Source organism: Nematolebias whitei, chromosome 9 (assembly GCF_014905685.2).
Source record: "Nematolebias whitei isolate Nwh7 chromosome 9, NemWhi1, whole genome shotgun sequence".
NCBI lineage: Eukaryota > Metazoa > Chordata > Actinopteri > Cyprinodontiformes > Rivulidae > Nematolebias > Nematolebias whitei.
Genome location: NC_056506.1, coordinates 30,152,612 through 30,174,814, shown reverse-complemented (window position 1 = coordinate 30,174,814; position 22,203 = coordinate 30,152,612). Strand labels below are relative to the sequence as shown.

The window sequence follows — 22,203 nt, the reverse complement described above, 5'->3', positions numbered from 1 at the left end:
AATGAAATCTTCATCTCCATAAAGCTTTTCAGCAGATGGAAGCATGAAGTGCTCCAAAATCTCCTGATAGCTAGCTGCATTGACCCTGCCCTTGATAAAACACAGTGGACCAACACCAGCAGCTGACATGACACCCCAGACCATCACTGACTGTGGGTGCTTCACACTGGACTTCTGGCATTTTGGCATTTCCTTCTCCCCGGTCTTCCTCCAGACTCTGGCCCCTTGATTTCCGAATGACATGCAAAATTTGCTTTCATCCGAAAAAAGTACTTTGGACCACTGAGCAACAGTCCAGTGCTGCTTCTCTGTAGCCCAGGTCAGGCGCTTCTGCCACTGTTTCTGGTTCAAAAGTGGCTTGACCTGGGGAATGCGGCACCTGTAGCCCATTTCCTGCACACGCCTGTGCACGGTGGCTCTGGATGTTTCTACTCCAGACTCAGTCCACTGCTTCCGCAGGTCCCCCAAGGTCTGGAATTGGCCCTTCTCCACAATCCTCCTCAGGGTCCGGTCACCTCTTCTCGTTGTGCAGCGTTTTCTGCCACACTTTTCCCTTCCCACAGACTTCCCACTGAGGTGCCTTGATACAGCACTCTGGGAACAGCCTATTTGTTCAGCAGTTTCTTTCTGTGTCTTACCCTCTTGCTTGAGGGTGTCAATGATGGCCTTCTGGACAGCAGTCAGGTCGGCAGTCTTACCCATGATTGTGGTTTTGAGTAATGAACAAGGCTGGGAGTTTTTAAAAGCCTTAGGAATCTTTTGCAGGTGTTTAGAGTTACGTCGTTGATTCAGATGGTTAGGTTAATAGCTTGTTTAGAGAACCTTTTCATGATATGCTAATTTTTTGGGACAGTCATTTTGGGTTTTCATGAGCTGTATGCCATAATCATCAGTATTAAAACAATTAAAGACCTGAAATATTTCAGTTGGTGTGCAATGAATCTGAAATATATGAAAGTTTCATTTTTATCATTACATTATGGAAAATAATGACCTTTATCACAATATGCTAATTTTTTGAGAAGGACCTGTACATGTGATGGTATCATACATTTAGTTAATACGCATGCATGTGCATGCACATTTTGCAATAAGCCTGTGATGTTCAGAGGAGCCGTATGATCATCTTACACTGCAAGATACAACAAAAAGTAAGTTAGTCAATTGTTTTGGTGCCAAGTACACATGGTATTATTGTGTATTTACACAATTTACAGTGTGCAATGAATTTCCTGAACCGTAAGTAAATCGTTTGGGTGACGCTTTGCATGTAATATGTGCTCGACTTCAGGTGGAGCGAAAACTCTGTTTATGTGCCAAGAGTGCAAGTGAAGTTAGTCCAAGCTTTGTGAATTTAATTTAAACAATATAAGGACAATATAATCATTCTGCTGCCTTAACTGTTAACTCAGGGTGTCATACAGTGAGTTGTAAAGTCTGTGTCTGTGTCAAACTGTAAAGTCATGGTGTCATACAGCTGTTAAACTGCTAAGTTAGGGTGAACTGAGCCATCAGGGTGTAATAAAGCTGTTAAAAACAAAGTATATGATGATCTGACAGGTTAACTGCTAACTCAGGGTGTCATACAGCTGTTATTCAGGGTGGATTGAGGCGTCAGGGTGTCATACAGTGGTTATTCAGGGCAGATTGAGGCATCAGGGTATCATACAGCGGTTAATAACAAAATATGATGATTTGACAGGTTAACTGCTACGTGATGGTGTTATATGGCTAATTAAATAGAAGTGTATGGTGCTCTCACAGCGGATAGATGCAGCCATCAGTTTGCGCTACGCGTATGGCGATCTGACGATGTATGCTAGCTGAAAAGACCTACTGTATCTAACATTTGACTGGGATGTTTGTTTTGACATAAAATTCATATTCCGGCGATATCTACCCGTATGAGAAGCTACACGAAGCTACATGCCAACTATGGCCAGCTAGCTTCTCTCGAAGAAAACAAACTTTCACCCTTTATGCAGTTTTCAACTTAAAAAAACGTAACAGTAAATATCGCTTTTCACTTACTTCCACAGATAACTTTTAGCTTGAGGAGATGACGCCCTGCCCGGCTCCGACGCTCCGGTGGAGAGGACCCGGGTAGACCGGCTGAGCTCCATCTAGCTTGCTCTGAATTTTGTCGTTGGCCAGCAAGCACAAAAAAAATGCCAGCACTTCAGCATTAGAGCACGGTGTTGTCATTATTGTTTTTCAATCTTTAAAATAGGTCCAGCCGCTACTCCAGTCTGAGAAATTGCAAATGGCGGATGGGTGAAATTGAAAAGTTTCTGAAAGATCCAGTGACTCCTTCCCCTGACCAATCAGTGACCGACAGTGCACTGACATCACATCTGAACCCAACAAGAACCAGACCTGGGACCCCAGAGAAGTAGGTCCCAAAAATCGTGCGGGTTCCACCGCTGAAGGCACTGTGGAGAAACTACGCAATCGGCCCAAACTAGTTACATAGGAGCCCTAAAAGGCCCTGTGGATAAGGGGCTTTTAGGGACGGTTTAGGCTACACATGACCTTCAGCACATGCCAACTGGCAGGAATGTACGGTGCCGCCAATGAGAACCCATTTTTTTGATAAAGTGAACTAAAAATGACATTTTTAAATCTCTAGGAATTCATTAGGGAACATATCTTTTTTTAAATGCTGTGCTTGACTTACATGGAAGTTGGGGATGTGCTCTCGATCGAGGGGCTTGTTAACCGTGAGCTCTCCAGAAATGGGGTCAATAGTGAAGATTGCAAATGGAGGCTGGTCAGCTCCTGGGCCCGTCACACTGTATCTTAGAATCTGGTTTTTATCATGATCGGACCGGATCTGTGGGTGCAAAGATTCATCTTGACATTAATCACTCAACATAACTAAATTCAAAACAATAAAACTGCAGAAAACTTCACATAAATTAAAATTTCTAGTAACTTTAATACATCCGTTGCCCTTTAAACAAAACAAAAAAAAAAGCATAGTAGTGCAATTTTGTCATAGTTGGGCTGAGTATCTATGTAAGCTGAAAACCTCAAGACTATACCCTTGATCCATTCTGCGCAAACCATGTTCTCTTAATATCACATACTGTAGCCTGGAAAAATCTTTTCAAATATTGCCAGATTAAAAATAACATATATTACAATCGTAGGATTTAGCACAGAGTATGGAAGATTAATGTGCTGAAATAGGATCTGTTTCTTAGCTGTCCACACCTCGGCCTGAGCACTAAGTTTTTGCAAACTAAACTGCATTTATCCTTGTATCATTAAGAAAAAGCAGAAAAGAAAACATTCTGTCAGCCAATAAACAATCATGGTCTACATTTTGATTCATGACTTCTAAAAATTAAAATAAAATTTATTTTATAAGATAAAAAGAAAAAATACAGGAGAAAAAAACCTAGAAAAACTTTAGAAACATGCTGTAAATGAGACACATCTCACATCTGTCTGTGTGCATGCATGCAGTTGAGTCATATACATTACCCGGACTAGCTCTTGTGGGAATGGGCCCCGCGAGTTCTCAGGGACATTGATTGGAGGGATGACCCAGTCTCTTCTCAAGTGTTTCAGTTGGCTGTCCATGTTTTGCATAGGAAACACTATTTCCTCTAAATTCTTGGACATGACTGGAGGGACAGCATGTTCCTGGACATGACGAAAAGTGAAAAGATGATTTCCTGATCATATGTATGCAGGAAAGTAGGAGTGCAGGCACTATTAACACCCAGGTAAATGAGGTCCTTGAGGTGATATTGCTAAACAAAGAGTGCTGTGTTGACATCTCATACATGAGATTGTTTCTTACCATCTCAGCAGTAAACTCCGGTGGATTGTCATCAATGGCTGTAACTATGATGACGGCTGTGGCTGTGTTGGAGAAACCATACATGGTGTTGCCCTCCATGTCTGTTGCTTGGATGATCAACGTGTACTGAGGCACTTTCTATAAGAAAGAAAAAGGAGAAAATAAATATTGAGACTAACAAAAATAAATCACAAATATTCTAAATTAAACTTGGGTTTTAAAAGTTTTACAAACAAATAAGGCTTTCTGAACTAAACTATAGTCCAATACCATGACAACGTACTGCAGTTACACTGTAATACAATTTTTACTAAAACAAATCTGACCAGTCCAGCATTTTATTATGACAAATGGAGAGTTTTTTTTTTTTTTTTTTTAATATAAACTGAACTTCTTTCACGAGTTCAAACAAGTTTGTGTAAATATGTGAGCAAAGCGCACCTCTACAATGAACACAACCATATAGGGAACAAATGACTTTTTTCACACTAAAAACCACTCAGGTGATGGACCAGTTGCTAGGTAATGAGTCGGGCAAAATACTTTCATGGTGGCAACTTGCGGACATAAATCTGCAGCCCCAGGGTGGAAGTGATTCAGCAGCCACCTCAGCCAGATTGCCTTCACTAGAACTGAACCAACTAGCTCCAGTGGTATACATAATTTTATTTATTTGCCCAAACATCCATTCAATCCTAATTTAACAAGAGTGGCTTCATGAAAAATGGAGAGAAGGAAGACATAAAAAGCTTTTTCTTTAAAAAAAATAAAAAAAAAAAAAAACGAGAACAAAAAAAGAAAAAAAACATTTAACGGCTTAGCGATGCACAGTGGTTCCTTGCAAGAGTAAATTAGTGTGAAACAGTCACATCCACTTTTATTTCTCATTTAGGTGATAACCTAAATTTACTTTGGCTCATTAGTTCTCAAATAGTCTGCATATTGGTGTAATTCTCAAACTGTCAACAGTTTTTAAAACCCACAGACAATTTAACCAAAAACAAACAAAAAATTGTTAATAGAGCAAAAAACTTCTTTCAGCTTTTCCCTCTTCAGGGGTCACCACAGCGAGCCATCTTCCTGCATCTCACTCTGTCCTCTGTCCTCACTCCAACAACTCCAGGGCCTCTCTAACTGCAGCCATATACACTGCCTGGCCAAAAAATAGTCGTCATCAAAAAAATAAATAAAAAAGGTCACATACTAATATTTCATTGGATTGCCTTTAGCTTTGATGACGGCATTCATTCGCTGTGGCACTGTTTCGATAAGCTTCTGCAATGTCACAAGATCTATTTCCATCCAGTGTTGCATTAATTTTTCACCAAGATCTTGCACTGATGACTAGGCACTAGGCATGTTGGGTGCATCACTTCACCTGCCCCTCTTCTTACCCTGATGAGCCCATCACTCTGGAACAGGGTAAATCTGGACTCAGACCACATGACCTTCTTCCATTGCTCCAGAGTCCAATCTTTATGCTCCCTAGCAAATTAAAGCCTTTTTTTTTCTCTGGTTAGCCTCAGTGATTAGTAGTTTTCTTAAGGCTACACAGCTGTTCAGTCCCAATCCCTCGAGTTCACTTCACATTGTGCATGTGGAAATGCTCTTACTTTCACTATTAAACATAGCCCTGAGTGCTACTGTTGTTTTCTTCCATTTGATTTCAACAAATGTTTAAGTGATTGCCGATCACAATCATTCAGGATATTTTTCCGGGCACATTACTTCCTCCAAGACGATGGGCCCCCACTATCTTTCCAGTTTTTAAATAATGCATTGGACAGTTCTTAACCCAATATTAGTAGTTTCTGCAATCTCCTTAGATGTTTTCTCTGCTTGATGCATGCCAATGATTTGACCCTTCTCAAACAAACAGACATCTTGTCCACGACCACACAATGTGCCTTTCAACATGGTTAAGAAATGAGAAGCAACTCATTGCACCAGTTGGGGTTACATAACTTGTTGCTAGCTGAAAGATAATCACCCATGCAGTAATTATCCAGTAGGAGGCTCGTACCCATTTGCTTAGTTAAATCCAGGTTGTGACTTTTTTTTTTTTGGCCAGGCAGTGCATCTTCTCTTTGGCCATCCTTTGACTTTTTTCCTGGGAGCTGCATTTCTAACATCCTTATACTAATATACCCACTGTCCCTCCTCTGGACATGTCCAAACCATCTCAGTCTGGCCTCTCTAACTTTATCTCCCAGTTGTTCAACCTGTGCTGTACCTCTGATGATCTCATTCCTACCTTCCTACCTGTCACTCTAATTACAGTTGCTGTAGTAGTCCAGTCATCTATAAGCTTTTTCTTACCACACAGCCTTTAACAGCTCCTCTCTGAACTCCTCACAACATTCTCCCTTCTTCAGCTTCGACCGTTTGGTCTTCTTCTCTGATTTTGCACTTTTTTCTCTTCTTTACAACAACAGTCATTCTACACACAAACTTCTGATGTTGTCTGGCCACGGCCTCCCCTTCCACAGCCTTACAGTCCCCAATCTCTCTCAGGTTTCCTCTTATACACATAATGGGGTCTACTTGCGTACTTCTACCTCCACACTTAAAGGTCACTATTTTCCTCCTCCTTTTGGAAATAAATGTTGACTACAGCAAATTCCATTATCTTGGCGAAATCCACCACCATCTGTCCTTCCTGGTTTCTTTCCTTGACATCAAACCTACCCATCACTTCCTCATCCTGTTTCCTTCACCAACATGCTCATTCAGGTTTGATCCGATCATCACTCTCTCCTCCCTGGGAATACTTCCTATCACTTCATCCAAAATGTCTCTTTCTCCTCCGCATCACTTCCAACCTGTGGAACATAACTACTGATAATTTAACATCAGAACTTCTACTTCAACCTTCAGACACATCACCCTATCCGACACTCTTTTCACCTCCACTACATTCTTTGCCAACTCCTCCTTCAGGACCAACTCTACTCCATTTTTTTTTCTAACCCCCATGGTAAAACAGTTTAAACCCTGCTCCAATTGCCGAGAGCCTTGCTGCCATTCCACTTGATCTCTTGAACACAAATCATTTACCTTCCTTCTCTGCATCATGTCAGCCAACTCTCTACCTTTGCCTGTCATTGTCCCCACATTTAGAGTTGCTACCCTCAGTCCTACGTTGTTGACTTTCCTCTTCTCCCTCTGTCTCCTGACACATTTTCCTCCTCGTGGTCTTTGACTAACAGTAGCAAAATTTCCGCCGGCACCTTGTTTGTCAACAGCAAAAGTGGCAGTCGTTATTAACTCGGGCCTCGACTGATCCGGTATGAACTAACATACTGGAGCAAAAAACAATTGTAAGATAAATAATAAATCCCTAATTCATTCAACCTTTATTTATACGTTAATTCCACTGAGCCTTGCGGACTCATTTACAAGAGAGACCTGATTTTAACAAAGAGTGATGACAACAGTAGACAACAAAGACAACAGGAGACCATCATAAAAAGCATAGAATTTGAAAATAACAAATAAAAGAAAATGCTATAAAAAAAAGGAAACAAAAACAGCTAGGTTATAAAGTGATTTAGAATACTAAAAACAGGAAGCACAACCCGAAGAGGTGACATGGGTCACCCTTCCCATGGGCTCACCACCTGTGGGAGGGGCCAAAGGGGTCAGGTGCAATGTGGGATGGGTGGTGGCCGAGGACGGGGACCCTGGCGGTCTGATCCTCGGCTACAGAAGCTGGCTATTGGGATGTGGAATGTTACCTCTCTGGTGGGGAAGGAGCCTGAGATGGTGTGTGAGGTTGAGAGATTCCGGCTAGAAATAGTCGGATTCACCTCAACGCATGGCTCTGGCTCTGGAACCAGTTTCCTTGAGAGGGGTTGGACACTCTTCCACTATGGAGTTGTGCCTGGCGAGAGGCGCCAAGCAGGAGTGTTCATACTTGTTGCCCCCCATCTTGGTGCCTGTACGTTGGGGTTCACCCCGATGAACGAGAGGGTAGCCTCCCTCCGCCTACGTGTGGGACGACGGGTTCTGACTGTTGTTTGTGCTTATGCGGCAAACACAAACTCAGATTACCCATACTTTTTGGAGTCCTTGGAGGGGGTACGGGAGAGTGCGCCTCCTGGGGACTCCCTTGTTCTACTGGGGGACTTCAACGCTCACGTGGGCAGTGACAGTGAGACCTGGAGGGGTGTGGTTAGGAGGAATGGCCCCCCTGATCTGAACTTGAGTGGTGTTCTGTTATAGGACTTCTGTGCTCGTCATGGATTGTCCATCACGAACACCATGTTCAAGCATAAGGGTGTCCACATGTGCTCTTGGCACCAGGACACCCTAGGTCATGGTTCGATGAACAACTTTGTTGTAGTCTCATCTGATCTGCGGCCACATGTCTTGGACACTCGAGTGAAGAGAGGAGCAGAGCTGTCCACTGACCACTACCTGGTGGAGAGTTGGCTCCGATGGTGGGGGAGGATGCCGGTCAGACCTGGCAGACCCAAACGTATTGTGAGGGTCTGCTGGGAACATCTGGCAGTCTCCCGTGAGTCGGTGTTTTAACTCCCACCTCCGGGAGAGCTTCGAACATTTTCCGGGGGAGGCGGGAGACATCGAGTCCGAGTGGGCCATGTTCCGTGCCTCTATTGTCAAGGCGGCTTATCGGAGCTGTGGCCGCAGGGATGTCGGTGCCTGTCGCAGCAGCAACCCTCGAACCTGGTAATGGACACAGGCAGTGAGGGATGTTGTCAGGCTAAAGGAGGAGTCCAATCGGGTCTTTTTGGCCTGTGGGACCCCGGAAGCAGCTGATAAGATACCAGCAGTCCAAGCGGCATGCTGCTTGGGGTGGTCGCTGAGGCAAAAACTCAGGCGTGGGAGGAGTTCGGAGAGGCCATGGAGAATGACTTCCGTACGGCTTGGAGGATATTCTGGTCCACCATCCGGCATCTCTGGGGGGGAAAACGGTACGCCACCAACCCTATTTATAGTGGAGGTGGTGTGCTGCTGACCTCAACGCGGGATGTCGTGGGTCGGTGGGCAGAATACTTCGAAGACCTTCTCAATCCCACTGGCACATCTTCCACTGAGGAAGCAGAGCCTGGGGACCTTGGGTCGAGCTCTCCAGTCTCTCTGGTGCTGAGGTCACAGAGGTGGTTAAAAAGCTCCTCAGTGGCAGGGCCCCAGGGGTGGATGAGATTCGCCCGGAGTTCCTTAAGGCTCTGGATGTTGGGGGTTGTGTTGGCTTACACAACTCTGCAATATTGCGTGGACATCGGGGGCAGTTCCCTTGCATTGGCAGACTGGGGTAGTGGTCCCCCTATTCAAAAAGGGGGACCGTAGTGTGTGTTCCAACTACAGGGGGATCGCGCTCTTAAGCCTCCCTGGTAAGGTCTATTCGGGGGTTCTGGAGAGGAGGGTCCGTCGGATAGTCGAACCTTGGATTCAGGAGGATCAGTGCAGTTTTTGTTCTGGTCGTGGAACACTGGACCAGCTCTACACCCTCAGCAGGGTCCTGAAGGGTGCGTGAGAGTTTCTCCAACCAGTCTACATGTGCTTTGTGGACTTGGAGAAGGTGTTCGACTGCATCTCTCAAGGAGCCCTGTGGGGGGTACTCCGAGAGAATGGGGTACCATGTCATTTGATACGGGCTGTTAGGTCCCTGTACAACCGGTGTCTGAGCTTGGTCTGCATTGCTGGCAGTAAGTCGGGCTCGTTCCCAGTGAGAGTTGGACTCAGCCCGTTGTCACCGATTCTGTTCATAACTTTTATGGACAGAATTTCTAGGTGCAGCCAAGGTGTTGAGGGGATCCATTTTGGTGGCCTTGGGATTGCTTCTCTGTTTTTTGCAGATGATGTGGTCCTATTGGCTTCATCAGGTCGTGATCTACACCTGTCGTTGGAGCAGTTTGCAGCAGAGTGTGACGCAGCCGGGATAAGGATCAGTTCCTTCAAATCCAAGGCCATGGAGTTGAGCCGGAAAAGGGTAGAGTGCCCTCTCCGGGTCGGGGAGGAGGTCCTACCCCAGGTGGATGAGTTTAAGTAACTTGGTGTCTTGTTCACGAATGAGGGAAAAATTAAGCGTGAGATTGATAGGTGATTAGGTGCAGCGTCGGCAGCGAAGCAGGAGCTGTACCGGTCTGTTGTGGTGAAGAGAGAGCTGAGTCAAAAGGCGAAGCTCTCAATTTACCAGTCAATCTACGTTCCTACCCTCATCTATGGTCATGAGCTTTAGGTTGTGACCGAAAGAACAAGATTTCGGATACAAGCGGCCAAAATGCGGTTTCTCCGCAGGGTGTCTGGGCTCTCCCTTAAGAGATAGGGTGAGAAGCTCGGTAATACGGTAGGGACTCAGAGTAGAGCCGCTGCTTCTCCACATCGAGAGGAGCCTTTTGAGGTGGTTCGAGCAGCTGGTTAGGATGCCTCCTGGACGCCTCCCTGGTGAGGTGTTCCGGGCACGTCCCACCGGGAGGAGACCCAGAGGAAGACCTAGGACATGCTGGAGGGACTATGTTTCTCGGCTGGCCTGGGAATGCCATGGGATTCCCCTGGAGGAGCTGGCCCAAGTGGCTGGGGAGAGGGAAGTCTGGGTCTCCCTACTTAGGCTGCTACCCCCGCGAACCGACACAAGATAAGTGGAAGCGAACGGATGGATGGATGGCTGGATGGAAAAACAGGAAGATGTCTGCATTGGTTTTTGCCAGGAACTTAGCAGCTAACTTAACTAATGGATGGGTTTGCTAGAGAAAGTCAAACACATGTCAGATACAAGGGGAAAAAATGTAACGGAAGAACACAAAAAAGTGTGTAATACCTCTCTGTCCAAGCCTGCTGCTATTGTAATGATGTCTCCAGTTTCATGGTTGATGGTGAACATATTGAAGGTCGGGCTCTTTGGAGTCTGAGACAAAATCTTGTAACGAAGCATACCATTTGCTGTTTTGGGGTCATCTTTGTCTAGAGATGTTACAGTCATGACAAATGTCCCTTTGAGGCAAAAAAAAAAAAAGAGGAAACAAGACTCAAATTACCTTAAATCACTTCTCTTTTTAACTCAGAAAGGTAATTAAGGAATATCATTAATGTTTAATCTACCAGCACCATAACAAGTAGTGTAGCTAGAGGATCATAGAGGAATAAAAGGACTTTATGCAGGATCTTACCTGGCTTGGAACCTTCAAGAACAGTGCCATTCCAGATATGATGAGTGAACTCAGGTCTGTTGTCATTCATGTCGATCACATTGATCACAATATCAATAGGGTTTTCAACCTGGTTGCCATTCAAGTCCACTGCATGAGCTCTTAACTGGAGAGAACACACAAAAAACTGGGTTATTCTTGTCCGTAAAAACCATTAAAAAACAAACAAAAAAATAAACAAACACCTCTCAGTAAGTGTCACCCATTACATGAATGTACTAATCAAAGCCATAAACTGTAAACATCAGCATTTATTGGTGTAGGAAAAAACTGCAAATGGTTGAAGAAATGTTCATCTAAACTAGTAAGACAAAAGGAGGACCAAAGCACATTGTTCTTTGTATTTGAGTTTTGCTTTGTCTGATGACCATTGGAGATAGGCAACCTGAGCAGAATCAAGCAGATAATGACGAGTGTAAAGATTGTACAGTTTTTCTTTCCCACCACCACTACCGCTGCATGAACATCGATAACCCACGATGAGCCATGTGGTAAGACGTCTGCCATAGAATCAGCACCACAACAATTGTCTATTTCTGAATAATGCCTGTCAAAAACTGATAAATTTACACAGCTGCAGAAAAAAAAGCTTTGCAGAGAGTGGTGAAGGCTGCACAGAAGTCTGTTGGGAGTCAGCCTCCCCACCATCATAGAAATCTAAACCTCCAGATGTAGGAAAAGGGCCAACTGCATCATGAAGGACCCCACTCACTCATCACACACACACTTTTTGCCCTGCTTCCCTCAGGCAGAAGATAAAGGAGCATTAAGTGCAGAACCACTAGACTGAGGAACAGTTCTACCTTGAGGCTGTTAGACTTGTGAATCCCTAACCAGGATAAACACTGTGAAAAATCACATCATGTTGCTGCTGATCTGTTTCATGTTGCTGTGTTCATTCGTACTCATCTGCTCACACAGACTCATGTTCGTGCTGCTGTTCGGCATATTATTTTTTTACTACGACTGCTTAGCATATTTTTAGTTAACGTTTTCCTTAGTTCATTTCTTAGATCTTACAACTGTTTCCTTTTACATTTTATACTTTTGTTGTAACTGGGACCCTGTGTACACAGTTTTGTTCCACCACATGTACTACATGTGGTGCGCATAACAAATAAAGAAACTTTGACTCTGAACTCTCTCTCTCACTCTGATATAATCCAAGTTGATTCATGTTGTTATAATAATTCTAGTATAATACTAATCATTTCACTGTTTTAAAACAAGACCTACTAAAGTGCATGAACTTGACCCTTAATTTAACACACAACAGCAAGATAAGCATAAAAATGACTAATAAATCCCCTCCTATGAGTCAATTAATTCATACTACATTGAGCAAAACTTAGTTTACATGAAAATCTACATATTCTGTATAAATAACAGCAAACTATCTTGTAAAATGTATAGATAAAATTATTTAAATTAAACTTTTTGATGTTACACAAAGGAATATTATGAGTGAAGTGTGACAAACAGTTGTGAGATGCTCTACAGTTTATATTTCTTTTAATGCCTACAAAGAAAAAGCAGAACAAACAATCTGAAGAAAACTTTAAATGTTATTTTAAAATGAACATTTCAATGAAATGATATAAAACAAGTAATTAAATTTGCTTACAAATTGAAGGTTACGTTAATGTAGCTAAAACACAATTCACTCCAAATCCTTGAAATTCTCAGATGGATAAGTTGGATTTCCAGGGAGACTCCGATCTTTGAGTCTAAAGAGACTGTTTAGGCTACACGTGACCTTCAGCACATGCCAACTGGCAGGAATGTACGGTGTCGCCAGTGAGAACCCATTTTTTTGATAAAGTGAACTAAAAATGACATTTTAAAATCTCTAGGAATTCATTAAGGAACATATCTTTTTTTAAATGCTGTGCTTGACTTACATGGAAGTTGGGGATGTGCTCTCGATCGAGGGGCTTGTTAACCGCGAGCTCTCCAGAAATGGGGTCAATAGTGAAGATTGCAAATGGAGGCTGGTCAGCTCCTGGGCCCATCACACTGTATCTTAGAATCTGTTTTTTATCATGATCAGACCGGATCTGTGGGTGCAAAGATTCAACTTGACATTAATCACTCAACATAACTAAATTCAGAACAATAAAACTGCAGAAAACTTCACATAAATTGAAATTTCTAGGCATTTAAATACATCAGTTGCCCTTTAAACAAACAAAAAAAAAAGCATAGCAGTGCAATTTTGTTATAGTTCAGTTAAGTATCTATGTAAGCTGAAAACCTCAGACTACACCCTTGATCCATTCTGTGCAAACCATGTTCTCTTAATATCACATACTGTAGCCTGGAAACATCTTTTCAAATATTGCCAGATTAAAAATAACATATTACAATCATAGTATTTAGCACAGAGTATGAAAGATTAATGTGCTGAAAAAGATCTGTTTCTTAGCTGTCCACACCTCGGCCTGAGCACTAAGTTTTTGCAAACTAAACTGCATTTATCCTTGTACCATTAAGAAAAAGCAGAAAAGAAAATATTCTGTCAGCCAATAAACAATTATCATAGTCTACATTTTGATTCCTGACTTATAAATATTAATATAAAATTTATTTTATAAAAGAAAAAAATACAGGAGAAAAAAAACATAGCAAAACTTTAGAAACATGCTGTAAATGAGACACGTCTCACATCTGTCTGTGTGCATGCATGCAGTTGAGTCAAATACATTACCCGGACTAGCTCTTGTGGAAATGGGCCCCGCGAGTTCTCAGGGACATTGATTGGAGGGATGATCCAGTCTCTTTTCATGCGTTTCAGTTGGCTGTCCACGTTTTGCATAGGAAACACTATTTCCTCTAAATTCTTGGACTTGACTGGAGGGACAATATGTTCCTGGACCTGACGAAAAGCAAAAACATGATTTACTGATCATATGTATGCAAAAAAGTAGGAGTGCAGGCACTATTAACACCCAGGGGGGCCAAAGCTGTGAGGTTGGCAGTGCTGATCTGTAGGTGGGTTTGCCACAGACAGAAATAGCTCAACAACATTTTTTCCAGACTTGCAAAAAAATCCTCGAGATTTTGTTAATCCATGAAGAGCACCGTCAATGAAACTCTGAAATATTAGGTCTGACATCTGAACAGCTAATAGATGTCACAACATATTACACACGTTTGTGATCAAATAGCAATAGATTGCTATAGTGATCCTTAACTTTAGTCTCAAGTGGGTAAAAAGGTAAATGCTGAGGCATCTCATTTCTCACTTTATGTTTAAAGTATTCAACATCATGACATTTGCAATAAATTTTGCATTGTTATTTTTTTATTCAACAAATATTTAGGTGGACTATATAAACTTTAGAAATAAACTTCTGCTTGGCAACAAATTGTTCCCACTTACATTTAAGCTTTGTGAGCAAAAGCCTTGCCTTACTGTAAATGCTGACATTACAAGATAAGCAATGATCTAACAACCAAACAATTGGGCAAACGTTTGATGCTACAAGGACAGGCTGACATTTTTTAACATAAATCAACAAATATTTGAAATGTCTGTTTTGATTTTTTTTTTTTTAGTGTTACGGTTTGCTTTGACACTCCTCAGAATTACCTTTGTAGATGTACTCCTCTAATACTGGTTTGTTGAAAATGGCAGATCTCTTTTTATGTGCTGATAAAACACACCCACACAGATATACCAGCTTCCATAATGGATCTGCCATCCTCCCTTAGCTGTAATGAATAAGATTTGAAACAAAAGGAGGATGGTACCTGGAAGCCAGGCACCCCACACACGCACACACGCATGCACATGGTCCAAATTGCCTATGCAGCTTCAGAGACTAAAAAGCCTGAAGTACTGCCAAGAAAAGTTAAAATACCCTTGAACAAAGTGAAGCAGGAAGGAAAACAGAAAGAAACAAGTATGTAAAATGTGTCATTGTCAATAAATAAATAAAGGCAGCGAGCAAAGCTTGTTATAAAACTGCCAAGTTTTTTTTTGTTATTATCCAAAGAGTTGTCTCTAAATATCTAAACGCTGACAGCTTGTTAGGCAGTCAAGTCGTAGAAACTACTACAAAGTGCCTTGTTCAAACACAGAAATTAATTACCCCTTTCTCACCTTATAACATGACTCGTATGACTCAGATTCTGCACTCCCCCTCCTCAAACATCTGGGGAGATGTCAGAGAGCTTCCACTAATCATGTCTGAAATCCGATTATACTCCTTTCACGCATTCAAAATGCAGAGAGGCAAGCGACGAGACAGTAAAGGCGCATGCCTCAGAAATATCTATTACCCTATTAAAATGGCTGCGAGTGAGACCAGTAATTATTTGGAACTTACATCTGAAATGATGAATGGCATGATGGGTTTGTTCAGCAGAACAAATCTATCTCTGGTACGCTGGAGGTCTGCACCCATCCACACTTTGCGAGCATCCTCATTCTTCAGATTAGAACACTACTTCAGAGTCCCAGAGAGTGCTAGGTTGAGTGATGGCCTTAGTATTAGCGAGTGTGTAGGAAGAATTACATGTGCGTGTATTTGCCCTTTCGAAGGAGAAGGGAAAAAGTATTTTTGTGTTCTTTCAGAGTTTGGTGCAGCAAAAGTTGAAAATGAAGACCGAGTCAGTGCATGAGAAGGTCTGCACTCATGTTAATGAGGATCTTGTGCGCTTGTCACTGATTAAAATGTGTCCCAAGGTTGGTGCATTAATTGCACAATAAAAAAAATGCAATTACTAACGTGATTAATAGATGCAAGATGATTTATTGCAATAACTGTGCTGAATGGGAGGATAACCACTCCTGACCTCATAAACATTCAAGACGCAGAGATGCCATGCCTGAATTCTTTACATACAAATCAGGGCAAATCCAACAGCTCTCAACAGACACAGACCAGAGCTGAGTTAATAATTTGTATACGCACGCGGCACCCACGTGAGCTTCTCTCTGACTTTAAAGGTAAAACAAACTTTTACCAACTCTAAACAATGAGCAGGGACATAATTAAAATGACATGCACCTGCAGGATCCTTTGTATTAAGTGATAGTCAGCAGCTAAAAGTGCTTTGAAAAGCAGAGAAATAATTACCTGCAAGAATTTAAGTTGAGCTGTGAAGACTGGTGTGTAGGCAGCACTGCCATACAACTAAATCTCAACTTTAAATAAGCATCCATATTAAATGTAGTGCTCACCATTCTCAGTTTTATCGCCTTTAATGCACATTCATACACATCCCATCATAACCATTTGCACAAGTACATAAGAGGAACTAATTTTTTTTTTTTTTTGTACAAAAAACATGAATTATTCATTTGGGGTGTTCATTAAGAAAGACTAATGATTTGATGTCTTACATCTTTAATTAATAACATAAGCAAATGATCTCAACATAAAGCATCTGAATAAAAAGTAATTGAAACAATTGAACATAGCATGTTGTATTTTTCGGAGTACCATTGATCAGGTGAGTTTAAAAATGTAGACATTGTCTAATTAGACTAGTCTCACAAATGTGCGGTTTATTTTTAAAACTGGATGTAAACCTCTTCAGCAGCACAGCTCTGGAGCTAGATTTTATTTCTAAGCTTAAAGGCAGGCAGACAGACGAGACATGTGCTGTTTTTCTGTGCAATTCTTCTGATCCTCATCCAACTGCAACACTGACATGTGAACACATGGTCATTTTAACTAACTGCAGATGACTGCACAACACAGGCAGTGGAGCGATTTGAAGAGCTTTTTGCCACTCAGACAGTTGCTTCCTGCCTTCCAAAAACTGTAAAAGAAGCAAGCTCTTTTGGATGACAAGGTTATGACCTCGGGGAGTTTAACTTCAATGTGAGATATTTTGCATCTAATGCTGCTTTCAATCAGCCACACTTTGTAAAGTGACACGGTTTTCATTAGTAAGCATCTGCCCAGTCTCGTGAACACCCGCTGAGATGTAGGGCAGCAGTCATCTATCAATACACAGTGTGCATAATAAGCTATTTAAAATAAAGGCACAACTAATATTAAACTTTAAATGGCAGTACGATCTGTCAGATACCAAATAAACAAGGCAGAATGACGTATTCACCTGTGTGGGGGATGTCAGCCTGACTTGGGTCACCCATTGCTGCTGAGTGGTAGTGTCAACAGCCTTGATCAGCAAAGGCGACGCAGGGAGTGAAGAGGCTTGAAAAGTCCTTGCAGCATGAATTACTCCGTCGGCCTCTATCCGAAAGTCGGATGGATTACTGCACTCAAACCGCACCAGACCACCTCGATAACAGCTGATAAACTTCACTGTAAGCGAAAGAAGCACAAAGATTACTGAGTAAAATCAGACAGAAAAAAGGCCCACAAAGGTGTTCTGGTTCTCTTTCTCACTTATACATTATTCACTTCAAGCTGTTGCCCAAAGGTATCGCTCAAAACAGGTGCAGTGGAGGAGAAAGGAAGGAGAGCAAACATACAAGAGAAAAAAAAAGTGATCCTTACGGACTATTAAGAGAAAAGAATACAATATACTGAAGTCCACTGCACAAAATGTTTTGAAGTATTACTTTAAAAAGATACACAGAATGCGTAGAGGTGCCAAATGCTGGAAATGTCTGGTTTGATTTTCAGCAAAGACCGCTGAATGCTAGCTTTGTTCCTCATGACGTACCAGGATGCCTTGTGAGGATGACTGTGATCTCTGCTCCTTGAGAGACAGATCTGAGTGTGATGTTTATTTTATACGCAAGAACATGCAGAAATCTAAAACTCAACAGCCTACATTCCAGACAGGTGCCTCATCGGGGCTCGAGTCTCACAGGTGCATAGGTGGCAGGGGTACGACATCTCGTGTTACAACTGAGTGACAGTACAGTACAGCCGGTGTACCTCCTGCATGTACAGAAAAATAAACTCATACCAAACCTCCCTGTGAGAGAAAATATTTCCCTATAAGCTTCCCTATTCTTTATAGTATGTAAAGATCACAGTGTTTCATACATCATTCGTATGAAGGCTCCACTGAAGCGACCATGAATTATTTAAGCAGATGTGGAACTACTTAACAAAAAAGCCTGGAAGGTGGGTGCCTAATCTTCCTTTGTGCTGCTACCTTGGGGATCTTACTGATGTCTACAGAGCATCATCTGCACTTGGAGAAAAATCTAGTTCCCATGGGCCTGAAGAAAGGATGCAGTAGACTAGCTCGGGGTGTTAAGAAAACCACAAGTACACCACATCCTAAGAGTATCATATTTATGAACGGGAAAACAGGTGAATTTAAAACATTTCTTGCATATCTGCAAACCACACTTCCTTTATTATTATTATTTTATTACAGAACTGGCATAAAGCAAAAGGATGCCAAACAGTACACAAGATGAATGATAAATATGAGAAAGCCAAATATTTTAAATAAATAGAGAATTGGACATCTTTCTCCTGGAATACATTTTATACTGACCATCTGTCTTCTTGTCTACTTTTGTTCAATTACCCTTGACCAATTAGAGTTTACTTTGAACCTGGCAAAGCTGACATCAGATAAATGACTACCTCTTTCTTATGGTTTGCTTTAAAGCAAGGTGTCTGTATGCTCAAAGCCCTGAGGCAATCACCAGCCATCTCAAGTCAGCAGCAGATACTCAGACTGAGGTGGAATACAGAGTAAGGGACTGTCAAAATAACTCACAATGCAGCAGAAGACTGTCAATAAATTTAAGAAGCTTTGCAATGTTCAATGTGGGTATAGTCTCAGCCCGACAGTTCTGACTGAAATGTTGGAAAAAAGAAAAGAAGATGTATGAGCCTATTATCCAAACAGAAGTGGATCTGATTGTATTAAGGAAATTTTAAATGTATTCTCAATGAATAGACATTTGACATTATTTATCTACCAATAAGTAAAGGAAAACTGAAACATTAACATTTTTAGGATAAAAATGTGCAGTTGTCTCAAAAAAAAAAAAAAAAAAAACTTGGCATGTTATCTTTGCTTCACAAAGTTCTATTTAAATGTATTTATCTTTTGTTTTGGCACTTGTGACATATTTTCTGACTAAGTTTTATAATGTATTCATCAACAGCCTTCCTCTGTAAATTGTTTTAGCCAAGCCTCCTTTAGTGGTGAGCTCCTGCTCTTTACTATTGTCAGAAATTTGGCCAACGGGCCTCCTATGAGAGGCTCTTCAACAGTTGGGCCTCACTGCAATCACTACTCCAGCTCCAAGCAGGCACAGCAATTTTCAATGATAATGTATGGGAATTTCCTGCATGTGTCCATTTATTTCCTTGACATACTCTGGTGGTTTATGAAACCACAATAATGCAAAATGTGACATCGCTACAATTTATCTGTCTAGATGGATGGGTTCCCCAAGGTGCAGGGCTAAAAGAGATCTTGGTTGCCACACCCTATCACATATGTCATCATGGCGACAGCGATAAAGGCTTGAACGGGACAGAAATGCCGATGCAGCACAGAAGGGAATTGGGGGTTGGGGTTAAAAAAAAAGGGAGCAAGAGGGGAAAACCGGCATGTCAGCAAAAAGGCCTGTCCAGCTAAAGCCCTGATCCGGGGCCCAGAATTACCTCCGATTCAATGATTCTATTCACAGCTTCGATACACCCCCTCTCTCTTGCTGGACTACACAAAACCCCCTCTAACCTCTCCATAGTAAAAGAGTGCCTTTCTATTGTCTGATCATCACGTGATAACTCTTACTCAGACAGACACAAATAGTTGGAAAACAAAGGGTTGAGGCAGAGACACATTTAATCTGGAGCACCGAATGCGGACCCCTCGACTCCACAGAGGCAAAAAAAATGTTCCACAATTTCATCTTTAATGCAGCCTGCCAACTACATTTGCTGCAAGCGAGCAGACTGAACTCCCTCTAATGTGCTGTTAATGTGACAAGACTGAAACCTTTTTGTGAGATCATCCTGATATGCCATCATTTATTCTGGGAAGTGAGGTCACTGACAGTTGAGAAATACTCAGCATAGGTGTTTCATCAGTAGCTGCAGATAAATGCGTAGCCGTGCAAATACCCAGTGCCAATCTCCAAACCCAACCCTGGCAAATGGTTTAACACCTCAGAGCAAATGTATTTTTCACAAATTAATGTGTCCAGGTTTAGTACAGTAGCCTGCACTTGGCAGTGATAATGCAATATGAAGCAAAGGCTCCAAATGAATGTACTGTATCAGACATCCATGCCAGCACCACTGTTTATAAGATCCTGTTGAGCCCCAACAAAGCTTGCACTCTGTCTGGTACCTTGTTTCAAACTGGTGTGATATGAAATTCTAATCCAGGCTGAAGTTGGTGAAAACACATTATCTTATGGCCAGCATTTTCTAACAGTGCACAGACATTTAGTGCAACCAAAATATCCCTAACAGCATATTCAGTAATCGTCCCAATTATTGCATGAACTGCTAAAAACACAATGTACTAATGGAACACAAAGTAAGATCACTGCTTGCTTTGCATAATTGCTCATGCATATTTTTTTTGTATTTTTTTTTAGCATGGTGGTGTTTTTAAAGGTTATCATTATGGAAACATATTTCACATAGCTTGTAAATAAGGCCATTGTGCAACGTCTACACCCTTTTTCCTCTTAATTACAAACATTCTCATATAAATAATGAACATGTAAAGCCGATTCTAGTAAGTGTTCTGATAAATATGTTTTACTGTGGTTCACATTTTATTTAAAGAAATGGCATTATTAACCCATTTTACTAAAATACCTGAAACACTAGGATCACTTAAGGCACTTGAGACTAAATGCCTTTTATAAATCCAAGATAAAAACAATTTAATTTTAATTTTTTTATGCAATACTTTCCAGCGAGGCAGCGACACTAAACACAAGTGGCACAAATCTGGATACGATACTTCATTTTGCCAGAATATGTCCTTGAAGGCCGTTTACTAATGTACAGCTATTCAAACATGTAGCATTATTTGCTGCAAGTTATTTTGTTCAGTGTTTTAAGGAATTTAAAAAGAAATGCCATCAGAGCATGGACGCATGCAATAAGCAGCTGGCTTAAATTACAAGGCTGATTGCAATGACCAATCCCCTAGTGCTTGCTTTCCATCTTAAAACTGCTGGTTAATTTAAGGAATCATGAAGAGGCCCTTAAAGTGGATTGATACTACAATCTCTTATCAAAAACACCCACATTAGCATACACATCCTGAGGAATGCTGGAACTATAAACATCTAAAGGAGCTATATTTTTTCTTGCATTGCCAATTTTAAAAGCAGATTTTTTTACGCTTTCTTAATCCAGCAAACTGGCTCCAGGAAATGAAACATCTATTTATTTTTATTGTTTGTTTTTTATTTTGGTTAGTTTAGGTTCCTAATCACATTTCAACATTTGTTTATTTGTTTTCTTGGGGCACAACAACCTCGTTTTACAAATACTTCCATTTTTTTGAGACAGATAAAACTTTTGCTTGGTCATGTTTGAAACAAAAGTGAACTTTGGCCTTCTTCTTTGGCTTCCCCACGCATCAACTGTAAGTTTGTTAGATACCACTTTGCATGGTCAAACTAAAAGGCTAACCAAATTCAGTTGAACACTGATTGTCCTAAACTGGTATTTGCTAAGTTTGTTTTATTACAGTTGCAAAAATACCTATCCATCTCTATTCTTTACCTGCTTTTCAATGAAGGGTTGTGAGGAGCTGGTGCCTAGACCCAGCAGTCACTGGGTGAAAGGCAGGCCTGTCACCCAGAACAGGTTGGTCACATGGGAAAGAGAGAGAACCATTCACACTCTCACTCACATCTTGTGACAATTTAGAGTATCCAGTTAACCCATCAAGGTTCTCTAAAAAAATAATGCATGACAAATTTCTGCTCAATAAACAATATTTGGCAACCAAAATGTACTCAAATGTTTCCATGTTTCCAAGAGTAGTACAAAATTTGATTAGCAAAAGAAAGAATCCCAATTTTTTAAGAGTTTTGTTGTGCAAACAAAACAGTTGTGTTTTCCAGTATACTGACAGTCAAGCATTGTGCGGATTAACGTGCAACTGAAGCCAAGAACTGATAAGGCTAAGCTACATCCCTCTGCAGTTATCAGCTCATAGCTACCAGGATTTTTACTCTGTGAGCTATTGAGACAAGAAGCTTCATACAAAAGGCTGCAGAGGGCCATTAAACTGACCGCCACTGACAAGATGTCAAACACTCTTCAATCATAGGGTCCCCCT

The 22,203-nt window shown here is 41.4% G+C and overlaps 1 protein-coding gene across 1 annotated transcript in view; it reads right to left on the bottom strand.

The window, feature by feature from the left end:
• Positions 1-22,203, bottom strand: part of LOC119414211 (cadherin-2) — a 90,223-nt gene that overhangs the window by 31,772 nt on the left and 36,248 nt on the right. Inside the window, exons 3-10 of the mRNA XM_037681311.1 lie at positions 17,059-17,267; positions 13,691-13,858; positions 12,885-13,040; positions 10,945-11,089; positions 10,596-10,768; positions 3,812-3,949; positions 3,490-3,651; positions 2,669-2,833 (exon numbers count right to left, since the gene is read on the bottom strand). Coding sequence (XP_037537239.1) covers positions 2,669-2,833; positions 3,490-3,651; positions 3,812-3,949; positions 10,596-10,768; positions 10,945-11,089; positions 12,885-13,040; positions 13,691-13,858; positions 17,059-17,267 — 1,316 coding nt within the window. The remainder of the gene's footprint in view (positions 1-2,668; positions 2,834-3,489; positions 3,652-3,811; positions 3,950-10,595; positions 10,769-10,944; positions 11,090-12,884; positions 13,041-13,690; positions 13,859-17,058; positions 17,268-22,203) is intronic.